Raw genomic sequence first — 11,501 nt, forward strand, 5'->3', positions numbered from 1 at the left:
GGCATTCCTTGGAGAAAGACACATTTAGTCAATGTCATGGCCTGCAAATAGTCCAGATCTCAACCCAATTGAAAAACTGTGGTTGAAAAAAAAATGGTCCACAAGAAGGCTCTGACCTGCAAAGCTGATCTGGCAACTGCTATCAAAGAGAGTTGGCACCAAATTGATGAGGAATACTGTTTGTCACTCATCAAATCTAGGCTTCAGAGACCGCAAGTCGTTATAAAAGCCAAAGGTGGTGCAACTAAATACTAGTGATGTATTTTGAATGGTCTTTTGTTTATCTGTTTTTCATGATTCCATACTTTTTTCCTCAGAATTGAGTGATTCCATATTTTTTTCCCTGTGCTTGGTCAATAAAAGTAACATTCACTGACTTCCACAATGTTTTCTCTTAATTTCTTTGACTGTTCCTGAAAGCCAACAAGTTGCACTTTGGAACGACCTTATTATTGTATCATGTTTTTGATCTGAGTTTGTTTTACAGAATGTAATGTCTGAATGAGTGCTCATCCAAGACTGGTGGTTCCATACTTTTTGCCAGGGGTTGTAGTGTTCCAGCATCTAGTCCAAAATGTCAACAATAAAAAAACAAAACTGGCTTGAACAATAGAAAAATGCTTAATAATGTACTTGGATCAATTTGTTTAATAATAAATAGTCCATCTTCCTTCATGCTGAACATGGAAGATTGTTTTGCTTTTCTTCAACGTAAGTTTTACAGAAGTCATATAAGGTTTAGAATTAGATTTTATATAAGTGGCAGGGTTAGACAGATCTAATGAAGGCACAGCCTTTTTATGCTGGATTGGTGGAGTAAGTTTATAATTTTGTCCACTTGCCACACAACTGCTGTTTATTTTGTGTTTTAACTTGAGTAATTTGTAATGGTTAGATATTAGCCCTACCACCACTGCACTTAATATCAGCAATGGATGAAATCACATTCTCCAACCTTAGAATGGATATTGTATCCAAATGTTAGATCTTTAAGATGTTTTCTTACCTCACTCAGCTGAGTGTATACATTTAATAATCCTCACAATTATCTGTGTAAATTTGACTGTAGAAAAAAGTTGTAACTTGATATTTAATTTGTAGCCGTATCGCCCAGCACCAGGTTACCATTAAATGAACAGTACCAACTTTAATTCTCTTTTTAACTTAGTCGTTGTAGTTTGGCACTGGGTGATAGAATACGGCCTTTTTTTTTTTTTTTTTTTTTTTTTTTTTTTACAATTCACACCTGTTACATCTTAGGGGCAATATTTAAAAAAAAAATCTGATTTTTCCTCAAAGAACAATGTCAAAATAGAAACACTTGTTTGACTTTTAATATAAATCCAAACAAACTTTTTTCTGGTAACAACCTGGGTAATTAGTTGATAAGCTAATTTTAATGTACAATAGGGTAATGTAGGTTGATAAAGCGTTTTAAAACATCTGGACTTAATTTATTCACTAAGGAAGGAAGGAAGGACACAGAGACAGAACATGTCAGTGATTGTTAGGGCTGTGTATTGGCAAGAATTTGGCGATACGATACATATCATGACAGAGGGGTCACGATACGATATATCCCGATATATTGCGATACTRTRAGCAAGGTGATATATTGCGATTTTTTTTTGTCCAAAAATTCTATTAAATAAAAACCTCTTATTGGGGAAAAAATGAAAAACCAAAATTCATTGTCTCAGAAAATTCTAATATTACAGAGACATGCTTTTTTATACATTTAGCTGTGTTCTGCTTTGTATGTGTTTTATTTTATTTGTTTCATATTTCTTATTTCATCCATGTTTTCAATTATTAGACTAAATTTGACAATACATAGTTTGAAAATATATTTTTTGCAGCGTTTAGTTTTTAAAATTAATTTACAATATGGCCACCCAACACTAACTACCTCTACCTCAAGAGGAGGTAGAGGAGCCAACTGGCTGGCTCACTGCTGCCAACTAGTGGTCAGAGGCTGAACTACAACATAAAAATGAACAGCTGGCAGTRAAGTTGACATTTTAAACCTTAATAAAAAAATCAACACAGGGCTTTAGAATATCGATACAGTATCAGGAAATGAAATATCGCGATATTTCAGTGTATCGATATTTTCTTACACCCCTAGTGATTGTATTGTTGCAGTTTAAGGCTTCACCGTTTCGTTACAGGACACACAAAAAGAAATACTGAAACTGACTGGACCCTTAATTAGTTTTACATACAGAACTCACACACAGCTGTCTACCTAAAACTACACAATCTGTTTAAAAAAATTATGTCTATCTTTTTTTTTTCTCCCCAGATGTCAACAGGGGAAGCCAAAGAGGAGAAGAAGAGCGACCAGCCTCCTCAGGCTAAGAAAGCCAAAGTAAAAACAAAGACTGTGGATCTGCCCATAGAGAGCAAACTGCAGTGGCAGCTGCCCAGTGATGAGCTCAATGTGTTCGTGGAGAATGAGGTAACGCTCTAAAAATCACCAGGAATGTGTAGCACGCACAGACATTAGTCCAAATAGTCTGGTAGTGAGACTCACATACTCATGTTTTCATTGTGATAGAAAAGTTTCAAAAGGAAGAAAATAAATCATATACATAAGGTTTAACTACCGCAATAAACTGATCTGGGTTTTTTTTTGTGACTCCTTAAGGGGAAAATGATCATGCAAGACAAGCTGGAGAAGGAGAGAAACGACGCAAAGAACAACGTAGAAGAATACGTGTACGACATGCGAGACAAACTGCACGGTGTGCTGGAGAAGTTTGTGAATGAAGCTGTGAGTCCAAATAAGACAGAATGAGATGATTTCAGCATCAGTTCAGTTTCTTTGTAATGTTCTCTTCCTGTCATTTTTCATTCCTGCTTTGATGATTTTTTTTTACTCTTTGCTCAAATTTCAGGATCGTGATTTGTTTTCATTAAAACTCGGAGACACAGAGTGTTGGTTGTATGAAGACGGAGAGGACCAACAGAAACAAGTTTACATTGACAAACTGGTTGAACTGAAGGTAAGCACTGTGGTCCACAAACTTCACAGTTTCACATGATTTTTTTTTCATGGAACCTAAGTACTGGTACTAACAGATTGTGGTAATCTTGGTAGTATTGCAGAAAGGTTTTTTGAGTTTTCAAGCTAAATTGTTAAGAACTTAACAATTTAGGAATTTTGTGATATAAAAATTAGCATAAATTCTGTTCAATTAAATAAATATATGAAAATGCTAGCTCAGCTCTCGTGTGTTTTTGTTTGGTTCCTATCACATGACGATGCCAACCCAAACTTGCTGTAGGCCAGGGCTATCCAACTGGCGGCCCGTGGGCCACATCCGGCCCGCGAGTGACCAAAATTCGGCCCGCCAATAGGTTCATTCATCTCATGCCCAAACCCCCGGTTTTCTACTTTAATTACTCTACGTTCTTTTAGTTAAACATAGACATCTACAGAAACATCAGAATCTTGGCTAGAAGCTGGTAAAAACATCTCTATAAACACTCAAGACAGTTAAAACTACAAGCAGTTGAAGATAAAATGATGAAAGTGAAAATAAAATTGGTTTAAACATTTGACAAGTCAGAGATGTCAAAATATTATTTGTGTCTAATAATAAGAGGCATAATGTGTTTTTGTTTTTGATAATGTTTAATTATCACTACTTTTATAGGGTTCTGTATGTTGTTTTCATGATTAAATGCAGCAAAATAAACTAATTCAAAGGTAACAGATCTTCGTAATACTTGGTTTATTTACATAATAGCTTTAATTGCTGGATGTTCGGCCCCTCAGCGGTTGACAGGCAGTAACTGTGGCCCCCGGAGCAATTTAGTTGAACATCCCTGCTGTAGGCCATTTTTTTCTGATTCGGGGGTACTCTAAGAAAGTAACCTGAGCAAAAATCAGGGCTTCTCTGTAACTGAACAGTCTTGAAGCTTTACTGTACTGTTCCTTTTTACAGAAAATGGGTCAGCCCATTCACGATCGGTACGTGGAAGCCAATGAGAGACCGAAAGCATTTGAGGAACTGGGCAGACAAATCCAGAAATACACAAAGATCATAGAAGCTCACAAAGCAAAGGTAACATGTCAGCCTATCGATGTGTTCATGGGTTATCTGTTGTTCGTTAGTACAAACATCCCATTCTCGTTTCCTCAGGATGAGCAGTATGATCACCTGGACGAGTTGGAGGTGACTCGGATCGACAAGCACGTCAATGATACCATGGCCTGGATGAACTCTAAGATGAACCAGCAGAACAGTCAGGACCTCGCCTTGGACCCTGTGGTACGAGTTGGAGAGATTCAGGCCAAGGCTAAGGTACTTTAAAGACACACACTCACGACCTGTGCTGCCTGAAACACCTAACTCAGATAATCTAATTCCATTTTTCCCTGTTTTCATTGTTCAGGAGCTTTATTCATCCTGTAACCCAGTGGTGTCCAAACCTAAACCCAAAGTTGAGCCTCCTAAGGAGGAGAAGATGGAGAACGGGCCAGTCAATGGGCAGGAAGTAACAGAAAACCAGCCATGCAACCCAGACAACGCAAAGTCACCAGGCACAGAGCAGGAAACGGTGGACAAGCCTGAGATGGACATTGACTAACTTGTTTTTCTGCTGCCAACCTTGAGTTTTCCGTTCTTCGTGCTGCTACTTTCCCCCGTTCTGCCCCTCTTTGGAGATTGTTATTGATGACACCGTAGCCTCTCTTAAAGACAGACAACAGCATCTGTTACCAGTGCTAATCATCAGGCTGCCTCCACGGCACGTCTTTTCTTATATTCTTGGAGTATAAAAATAATATTATTATTGAATGAACTACTTGAAGACTTGAAAGTTGTGAGTGTGGGGGTGGAGGCTGCTTTCTCTGTGCTGCTTTGATGGCTGTAATGTTTAAGGTTATATTCAGCTTCTCCTGAGCACATTTAAGCTTGTCAGATCTGATGAACTGTGCAACAGGGCCGTTCACACTAATAGTACCTAGAAAAATTGTGAAATTGTAAAATGGAGTTTGTTTTAAGATATAAATACAGGGACGTTGGGGACTTGAGTTGTTTCAATTGTAAATGTAAAACTGCATTTCTTTTCTCTCCACCACAACTTCTGGATGTTGAATGAAACAGAAAATGTTTTTTTTTGTTTGTTTGTTTTTTTAAGTTGTACTGAAAAAGCTGAGATTTAGATACAAGTTACTGTCATGCAGTATTTCATTGTTCTGCTTTTCTCATTTAAAAAGCAATTACCCGTTTGTTCTCTGGTAGCCTTGTAATGTTCTTTTTTTTCTACTTTAAAGTTGTGATTGTTGGTTCAACACGTCACCAGAAAGGCAAAAAAATAATTCCTAAAAATAAAGTTCTGAGAAAACCCCGTTATARATGCTTTTTAATGTTTCAAAGCACTGGTTTTGAGTTTTTAGAGTAAATGAAGAGATGATTTAGTGCTTAGTTAGGATTAACTTAAATTTCAAATAATTTGTGAAGATCTACTTTGATACCTTCAAATGTTATGGCCTAGTTAAAGGTATTTGGTTGATCGGTATGAAGCTAAACTGGGGCCATGAAGAAAAAAATTGACGCTTAAAGCTAAGTGTTTGAAACTGAATTATTTAAAACTATTTTGATAATGGGGAAAAAACAACTAGAAAAAAAATGAAACAAAAGCTTTCATTATTTTTATTTTAATATAAAGGCTTGCCATAATGGTTGATTGTATTAAACAGTCTGCCAAACAGAAAAAACTGTGTGGCATCTTGTGTCACATAAATTAAAAACAGCAGGTCTGCTATACCTCACCTTATGTGAAACAACGTGCCATTTTTAAATTGATACAACAGCCTGCCATACATCATTAMTTATTTGATTAAACATGATTAACATGACACATGTTTAAAGTGTGCGCGTTGGCCTGTCATACATAGTTAATTAGCCCACTGKTACAACAACCTATCTTATTTKTAAATTATATGACACAACGACCTGCCAATCTTTGTATTTACATGATACATCGACCTGCCACAATGGTAAAAGTAGGTTGAATTTTTTTTTTATTAAAAAAGTATGCCTCGGTTTTTTAAAGCATGACAATCTCGTTACATGTCACACATGTGTAACACGTGTAACAAGTAAGACATGTAGCAACACAGTGTGTTGAGTCTCAATGGGTTTCAGCCATTATTGTTTTTTCCCTGCTAAAAAAAAGAACAGAATCTTTTAATTTAGCTCTATTTGTCCTTTAAATGTAATTGTTGAAAACAATAGCTTTTAAGGGAGATTAGAGTGAAGCTGGTGAAGATCTCGGCAGGGGGACGTATTTTGATGCAACACCAGACTCAGTCTACAGCTCGGCTTGTACGCACCATTTATTGTCCGGCGCACGCGCCGGATGGTCCGCTCAAATTCAGCGGCAAGAGCCTTTGTTTAGATAATGTTGCTCTTCATTAGTAAATAAAGTCGGTTGATATGTTGATACTTATGAAGTTAATACGCAGTCATTTTAACTGTGCCTTAAATACAGATTACTTTGTTGCCACACTCACTTTAGAGATTTGAACGCCAGTTTTACCCGCCTGCCATAATTTCTAGCTGGACATTGTGTCATTGTAGCGCAAAGGAGCTGATCCGGCGGTGACTCGTCATGTCCAGAAAAACCGGTCAGAGGGTAAAAGTCTTGGTTACTAGTTGGGACACTAAATGTAGGGAAAATATATATATTTCAACATTTTTAACGCACTGTTCGATTTAATCGCTTGGAAATGCGGTTGTGCTTTAACGCGGAAGGAAAGGTTTATGCAGTAGAGAGCTCCTTTCTCTACAACAAAACCTTTATTTACATAAGCTAAGTGCAAGCTAGCTAGCTGACTGACAGCTTGAAGTTTGTCAGCTTCTATTATCTGCAAAACTATATTTTGTAAAATGTCTGTTACATTATCATCGAACAACTAACATCTTACGGCAGTGAAGATTAACTCTGTGTTTAAACTTTTWGGCTACGACGACGTAGCTTAGCCTTAGCAATAACTAAGTTACTAATTAAGTCGTTGGGATAATATGTTACATGATTATTCCTTAATTTACATCTGGTTTCTTTCTGTATTTTAAGACTATAAATAGAAATTAATATATACACAAAAGATTCACAGTTTATTAAGATACTAATGTCAAATGTTAGGTGTTTGGTGGTAAATTTAACCCTATTTTGCTGTTAAAGGAATGTAAATGACTGAGGATCAGGAATCCCAGGAGGATGAGCTACTTGCTTTAGCAAGTATCTATGATGAAGAGGAGTTCCGCCGTGCTGAGTCTGCACAAGGAGGAGAGATCCAACTGTGTCTGGAGCTGCCTCCAGATTTTAAAGTGGTTGTAAAAGGTATGGTTGTGAATGAAGAGGCTATGCAACCTGTGCACAGCTCATTTTTTAGGCATACATGTCTTTTTATTTGACAATCCTACTGAGCAAACATGTGGTCTGTTGCAGGAGATAAGACACATGAACATAATGTTTGCTTCCTACCTCCACTGATGCTCAATTTTGAGCTTCCTTCAGACTATCCCTCCACTTCTCCCCCGGTTTTCACTCTCAGCTCTAAATGGATTACCAAAGCTCAGGTAAGATTCATACTAACCTAAATATTTCTTTGCAATGCCACACAAAACACAAACATCTCCGCCCTGTTATCCATCTCTTCTTACACGTCTTTGTTTGATTTGTTCAGCTGAGCGCGCTCTGTCGACACCTGGATGAGTTATGGGAGGAAAACCAGGGTTCTGAGATTCTCTTCATGTGGATCCAGTTCCTCAAAGAGGAGACGCTGGAGTTTTTGAGCATCAAGTCTCCCCTTGAAATCAGCGTGAACAATAAAGCWAATGGTGAACGAAGGAAGACGGACCTCGCTACTAAAGGTTCCATATATAAATAAATTGTTTTTTAAAAAGTAGCATTAAAATCACATTTTTTTAGTACCAGAAAAATGCTATAAAAAGCAGATTAAATTTCACAATTTGTTTTATTGGTGACATTTTATTGTGTGTGTTATTTTAAACTTTAGTCCTGCTGCAGACAACTACATGCTGTACAAACATTCAGTGGGTTGGTTTTGTTGCCAGAGCCAGCTGCTTATCTCAAATTGTTTTTTTTGTCCTGGTGATCCAATGTGTTCGAACTTGTAAGATTGACAAATTCTAACTAAAACACCATCTTCTAGTAAAAGACTCGAACAATGGGCCTCATGCAATAACCGTTCGTACGCACAGATTTGTTCTTAAATTGTGCGTACGAGTGATTTAGGAGAATTTGTGSCATTCACCAATGTTTTCGTATTCTAMGATTTTTTTCAGATACGAACAAAATTCACGAGTGGTCCAGACCTGTCGTATATTTTACCAGCAGTCAGTCTGCTGTTATCCAGACGGGTTTTCTTCATTAATAACTTTATATTTCGTTAGTTTGAAGATATTTTGAGTTGAAAATAAATTACACTCCATAATTATGTTGACAATAGGCTATTCTGCTTGAATTAGAGTTATAATTTTAAATGTAATAATTTAGACTAACAATATAAATTGTCCGTCCGGCCGGCTTATCCGGGATCGGGTCGCGGGGGTGCAGCAGCAGAGAGACCCAGACTTACCGCACCCCAGCGACACCTTCCAGCTCGTCCTGGGGGACTCCGAGACGTTCCCAGGCCAGAGGGGATACATAATCCCTCCAGCGAGTCCTGGGTTTTCTCCAAAGTGTCAGACTTATTTTGAAAACATTTTAAAATGCTTATTTCAGAACCGCAACTGAGACCACTTGAGACAGCGCGCGCGCCCGGGGAGGGGTCGGTGCGCGACGATGTGTCTTCTCAATAAATGAAAATGATTTAACACAGTTGTTTATACTTCTAGCAGCTCTTTTTATTCCACAGCTGAGCTGCTAAAAATGACAGATTTTCTTTTCTGGATCTCTGACAGACGGACTTCAATCTCTGAACTCGTAAAGTTCTTTTTTAATTTTCGCTGTCATTTTTCATGAATGGACACTTCCTTGTGTCTGAGGCAGGAAACATAGCCTTATATGGTGTATTTGGGGTGGTAATTATGCTAATCTCCTCTCRCGTGCACGAGCAGCTGGATAYGAACAGGTGKAATTTACGCAGCTCATTTACRCACTTTTCCTGAAGATAGAAGAGTTTGTTGAATCTGACGTGACATGTTCGTACGAACCCTTTGTACGAACAAAAGTAAGAGAAATTTAGGATAAGAATACGAACATGTTCTTGCATGAGGCCTAATGTGAGGTATTTGATCTGTATATCGTTATTTTTAAAGTAGTTTACAGAGAATTAGGAGCTACTTTTTTCTCTAGCTTATATTTCACATCATTTGGGCTGTTTTGAAGTTAGTCGGCTGCTTTTGTGTGAGACAAAAAGTGCTCCAATGTTGCAAATTGTAGCCTTAAAATGTACAGTTACTAACTAAATTGTAACAGTTTCATTGTATTTCAGATTAAATTATATAGAATGAAATGATCCTCTTTAATTTATCTGAATAGCTTTCTTGTCCTGTATTATTTAGTGAAATCAAATGTTGTTTTTCTTCTAAGTAAAAATGATATTACTCAGATTTATGTGTGCATCACATTAAAGTTTAAATCACTGTGTTTTCGTACTAAAACCTCTCCGTTCAGGTGGGACACAATGCATCAGTGAATCCGACAAACCCAAGAAGAAGAAGTCCGCGGCGACTAAAGAGAAACCTGGCCAGCACGGCTCATCCTCGTCCAAGCTAGATCCCCGTGCTGTGGTTCTGATGGACCCACATTCGGACCCCCTCCCTCAGCTCCTGGACTTTGACGAGGCGCAGCGGCAGCGGGTATTCGACGGCAAAACGTTTTCCTGTGGCATCTGTTTCGCGGATAAGCTGGGCTCCAACTCGCTGTGCTTTAAAGAGTGCCAGCACGTTTACTGCAAGGCCTGCCTGAAAGCCTATTTTGAGATTCAAATACAGGACGGCAACGTTCAGGGCCTCAACTGCCCCATGCCCAAATGCACATCAGTCGCCATGCCGTCGCAGGTAGGACAAAAAAATAAACAGATTTATTCCTAAAATTTATTCCATGTGACAGTATTTATTTATTTATTTTTTGTTTGTTTTTCAAGCAAATCAGCAGTTCCTCTCTACACTGCAAAAACTGTCCATCTTACCAAGTTTTAAAATCTTATATCAGCCAAAAAGTTTTTTTGATCTTGTTTTGAGACTGATTTACTAAAGAAGAACTGATTGTGTAAGAATAATAATCTTGTTTTCAGAATCTGTAAGATTATTTGTCTTGTTAGTCTGAAAATTTGACTCAAATTAGGTCAAAAATTTCTGCCAGTGGAGTAAGAACATTTTACTTGGTAAGATTCTTGAAATAAGAAAAAAATGAGTCAAATCAAGTATTTTAAGAATCTTACCAAGTAAAAACTTTCTTACTCCATTGGCAGAAATTTTTGACTTAATTTGAGTCAAATTTTCAGACTAACAAGACAAATAATCTTACAGATTCTGAAAACAAGATTATTATTCTTACACAATCAGTTCTTGTTTAGTAAATTAGTCTCAAAACAAGATCAAAAAGACTTTTTGGCTGATATAAGGTTTTAAAACTTGGTAAGATGGACAGTTTTTACAGCGTACCTTGTTTTTCTCTCTCTTCGTCCCTAAGGTAAAACAGCTGGTGGATGAGGAGCTGTTTGCCCGATACGACCGTTTGCTGCTTCAGTCCAGTTTGGACCTGATGGCTGATGTGGTGTACTGTCCGCGCATGTCCTGCGGCACGGCTGTGATGGTGGAACCAGACACAACCATGGGCATTTGCTCAGCTTGCCAGTACGCTTTTTGCACGCTGTGCAAGCTGGGCTATCATGGCGTCTCTCATTGTAAAATCACTGCAGGTAATGACACAGACAGTGCATTAATATCTATTTATTTAAACAAATAACCTTACAGTATAATGAAAAATAAATTTTTTTCTCTGGTTCCACAGATGATCTGCGTAACCTAAGAGATGAGTATCTGTCAGCCACAGCTGAGGGACAGAAGTTCATGGAGCAACGCTTTGGGAAGAGGGTGGTCCAGAAAGCTGTAGAGGAGTCTTTTAGCAGGGACTGGCTCAATGAGAACTGTAAATGCTGCCCAAGATGTGGAACAAATATACAGGTAGACCACCCMTCTAGAACGTAAGCTTCGTCTTTACCACTAGGGGTCAGTGTTTACCCATAACGTTTCTTTATGTGAAACTAATTTGGTGTACCTTTCAGGGTTCCTGCAGATCCTTAAAAAGCATTAAAAGGCATTGAATCAATGCAAAAATAAGACCAGAATTAGCCTTAAAATGTCTTAAATCAATCTTTAGAGGTCTTAAAAACACTTTGTAGCTAAATAGCTTTTTTGGCCGTACGATGTCCAATAAACTATCTATCTATCTATCTATCTATCTATCTATCTATCTATCTATCTATCTATCTATCTATCTATCTATCTATC

At 37.7% G+C, this 11,501-nt stretch overlaps 2 protein-coding genes across 4 annotated transcripts in view; both read left to right on the forward strand.

The window, feature by feature from the left end:
- The window catches only part of hspa4a (heat shock protein 4a), a 16,433-nt gene extending 11,072 nt beyond the window's left edge, over window positions 1–5,361 (forward strand). For both annotated transcript variants that reach the window (XM_014016838.1, XM_014016840.1), the window contains 6 exons: window positions 2,306–2,461; window positions 2,651–2,776; window positions 2,901–3,008; window positions 3,954–4,073; window positions 4,152–4,313; window positions 4,405–5,361. In XM_014016838.1, the coding sequence (XP_013872292.1) occupies window positions 2,306–2,461; window positions 2,651–2,776; window positions 2,901–3,008; window positions 3,954–4,073; window positions 4,152–4,313; window positions 4,405–4,599 (867 nt within the window). In that variant the 3' untranslated portion in view covers window positions 4,600–5,361. The remainder of the gene's footprint in view (window positions 1–2,305; window positions 2,462–2,650; window positions 2,777–2,900; window positions 3,009–3,953; window positions 4,074–4,151; window positions 4,314–4,404) is intronic.
- A 1,203-nt stretch (window positions 5,362–6,564) lies between these two features.
- LOC106523430 (E3 ubiquitin-protein ligase RNF14) lies at window positions 6,565–11,174 on the forward strand (the record flags this gene model as incomplete). 2 transcript variants are annotated; one of them, XM_014016842.1, is given in 7 exon segments in its annotated part: window positions 6,565–6,651; window positions 7,201–7,359; window positions 7,468–7,598; window positions 7,706–7,892; window positions 9,661–10,046; window positions 10,681–10,909; window positions 11,002–11,174. In XM_014016842.1, coding segments are annotated over 6 exon segments (1,257 nt in total), but the record flags the coding sequence as incomplete, so codon positions are not given.
- Window positions 11,175–11,501: the final 327 nt, after the last annotated feature.

Source organism: Austrofundulus limnaeus, unplaced genomic scaffold, assembly GCF_001266775.1.
Source record: "Austrofundulus limnaeus strain Quisiro unplaced genomic scaffold, Austrofundulus_limnaeus-1.0 Scaffold156, whole genome shotgun sequence".
Lineage (NCBI taxonomy): Eukaryota > Metazoa > Chordata > Actinopteri > Cyprinodontiformes > Rivulidae > Austrofundulus > Austrofundulus limnaeus.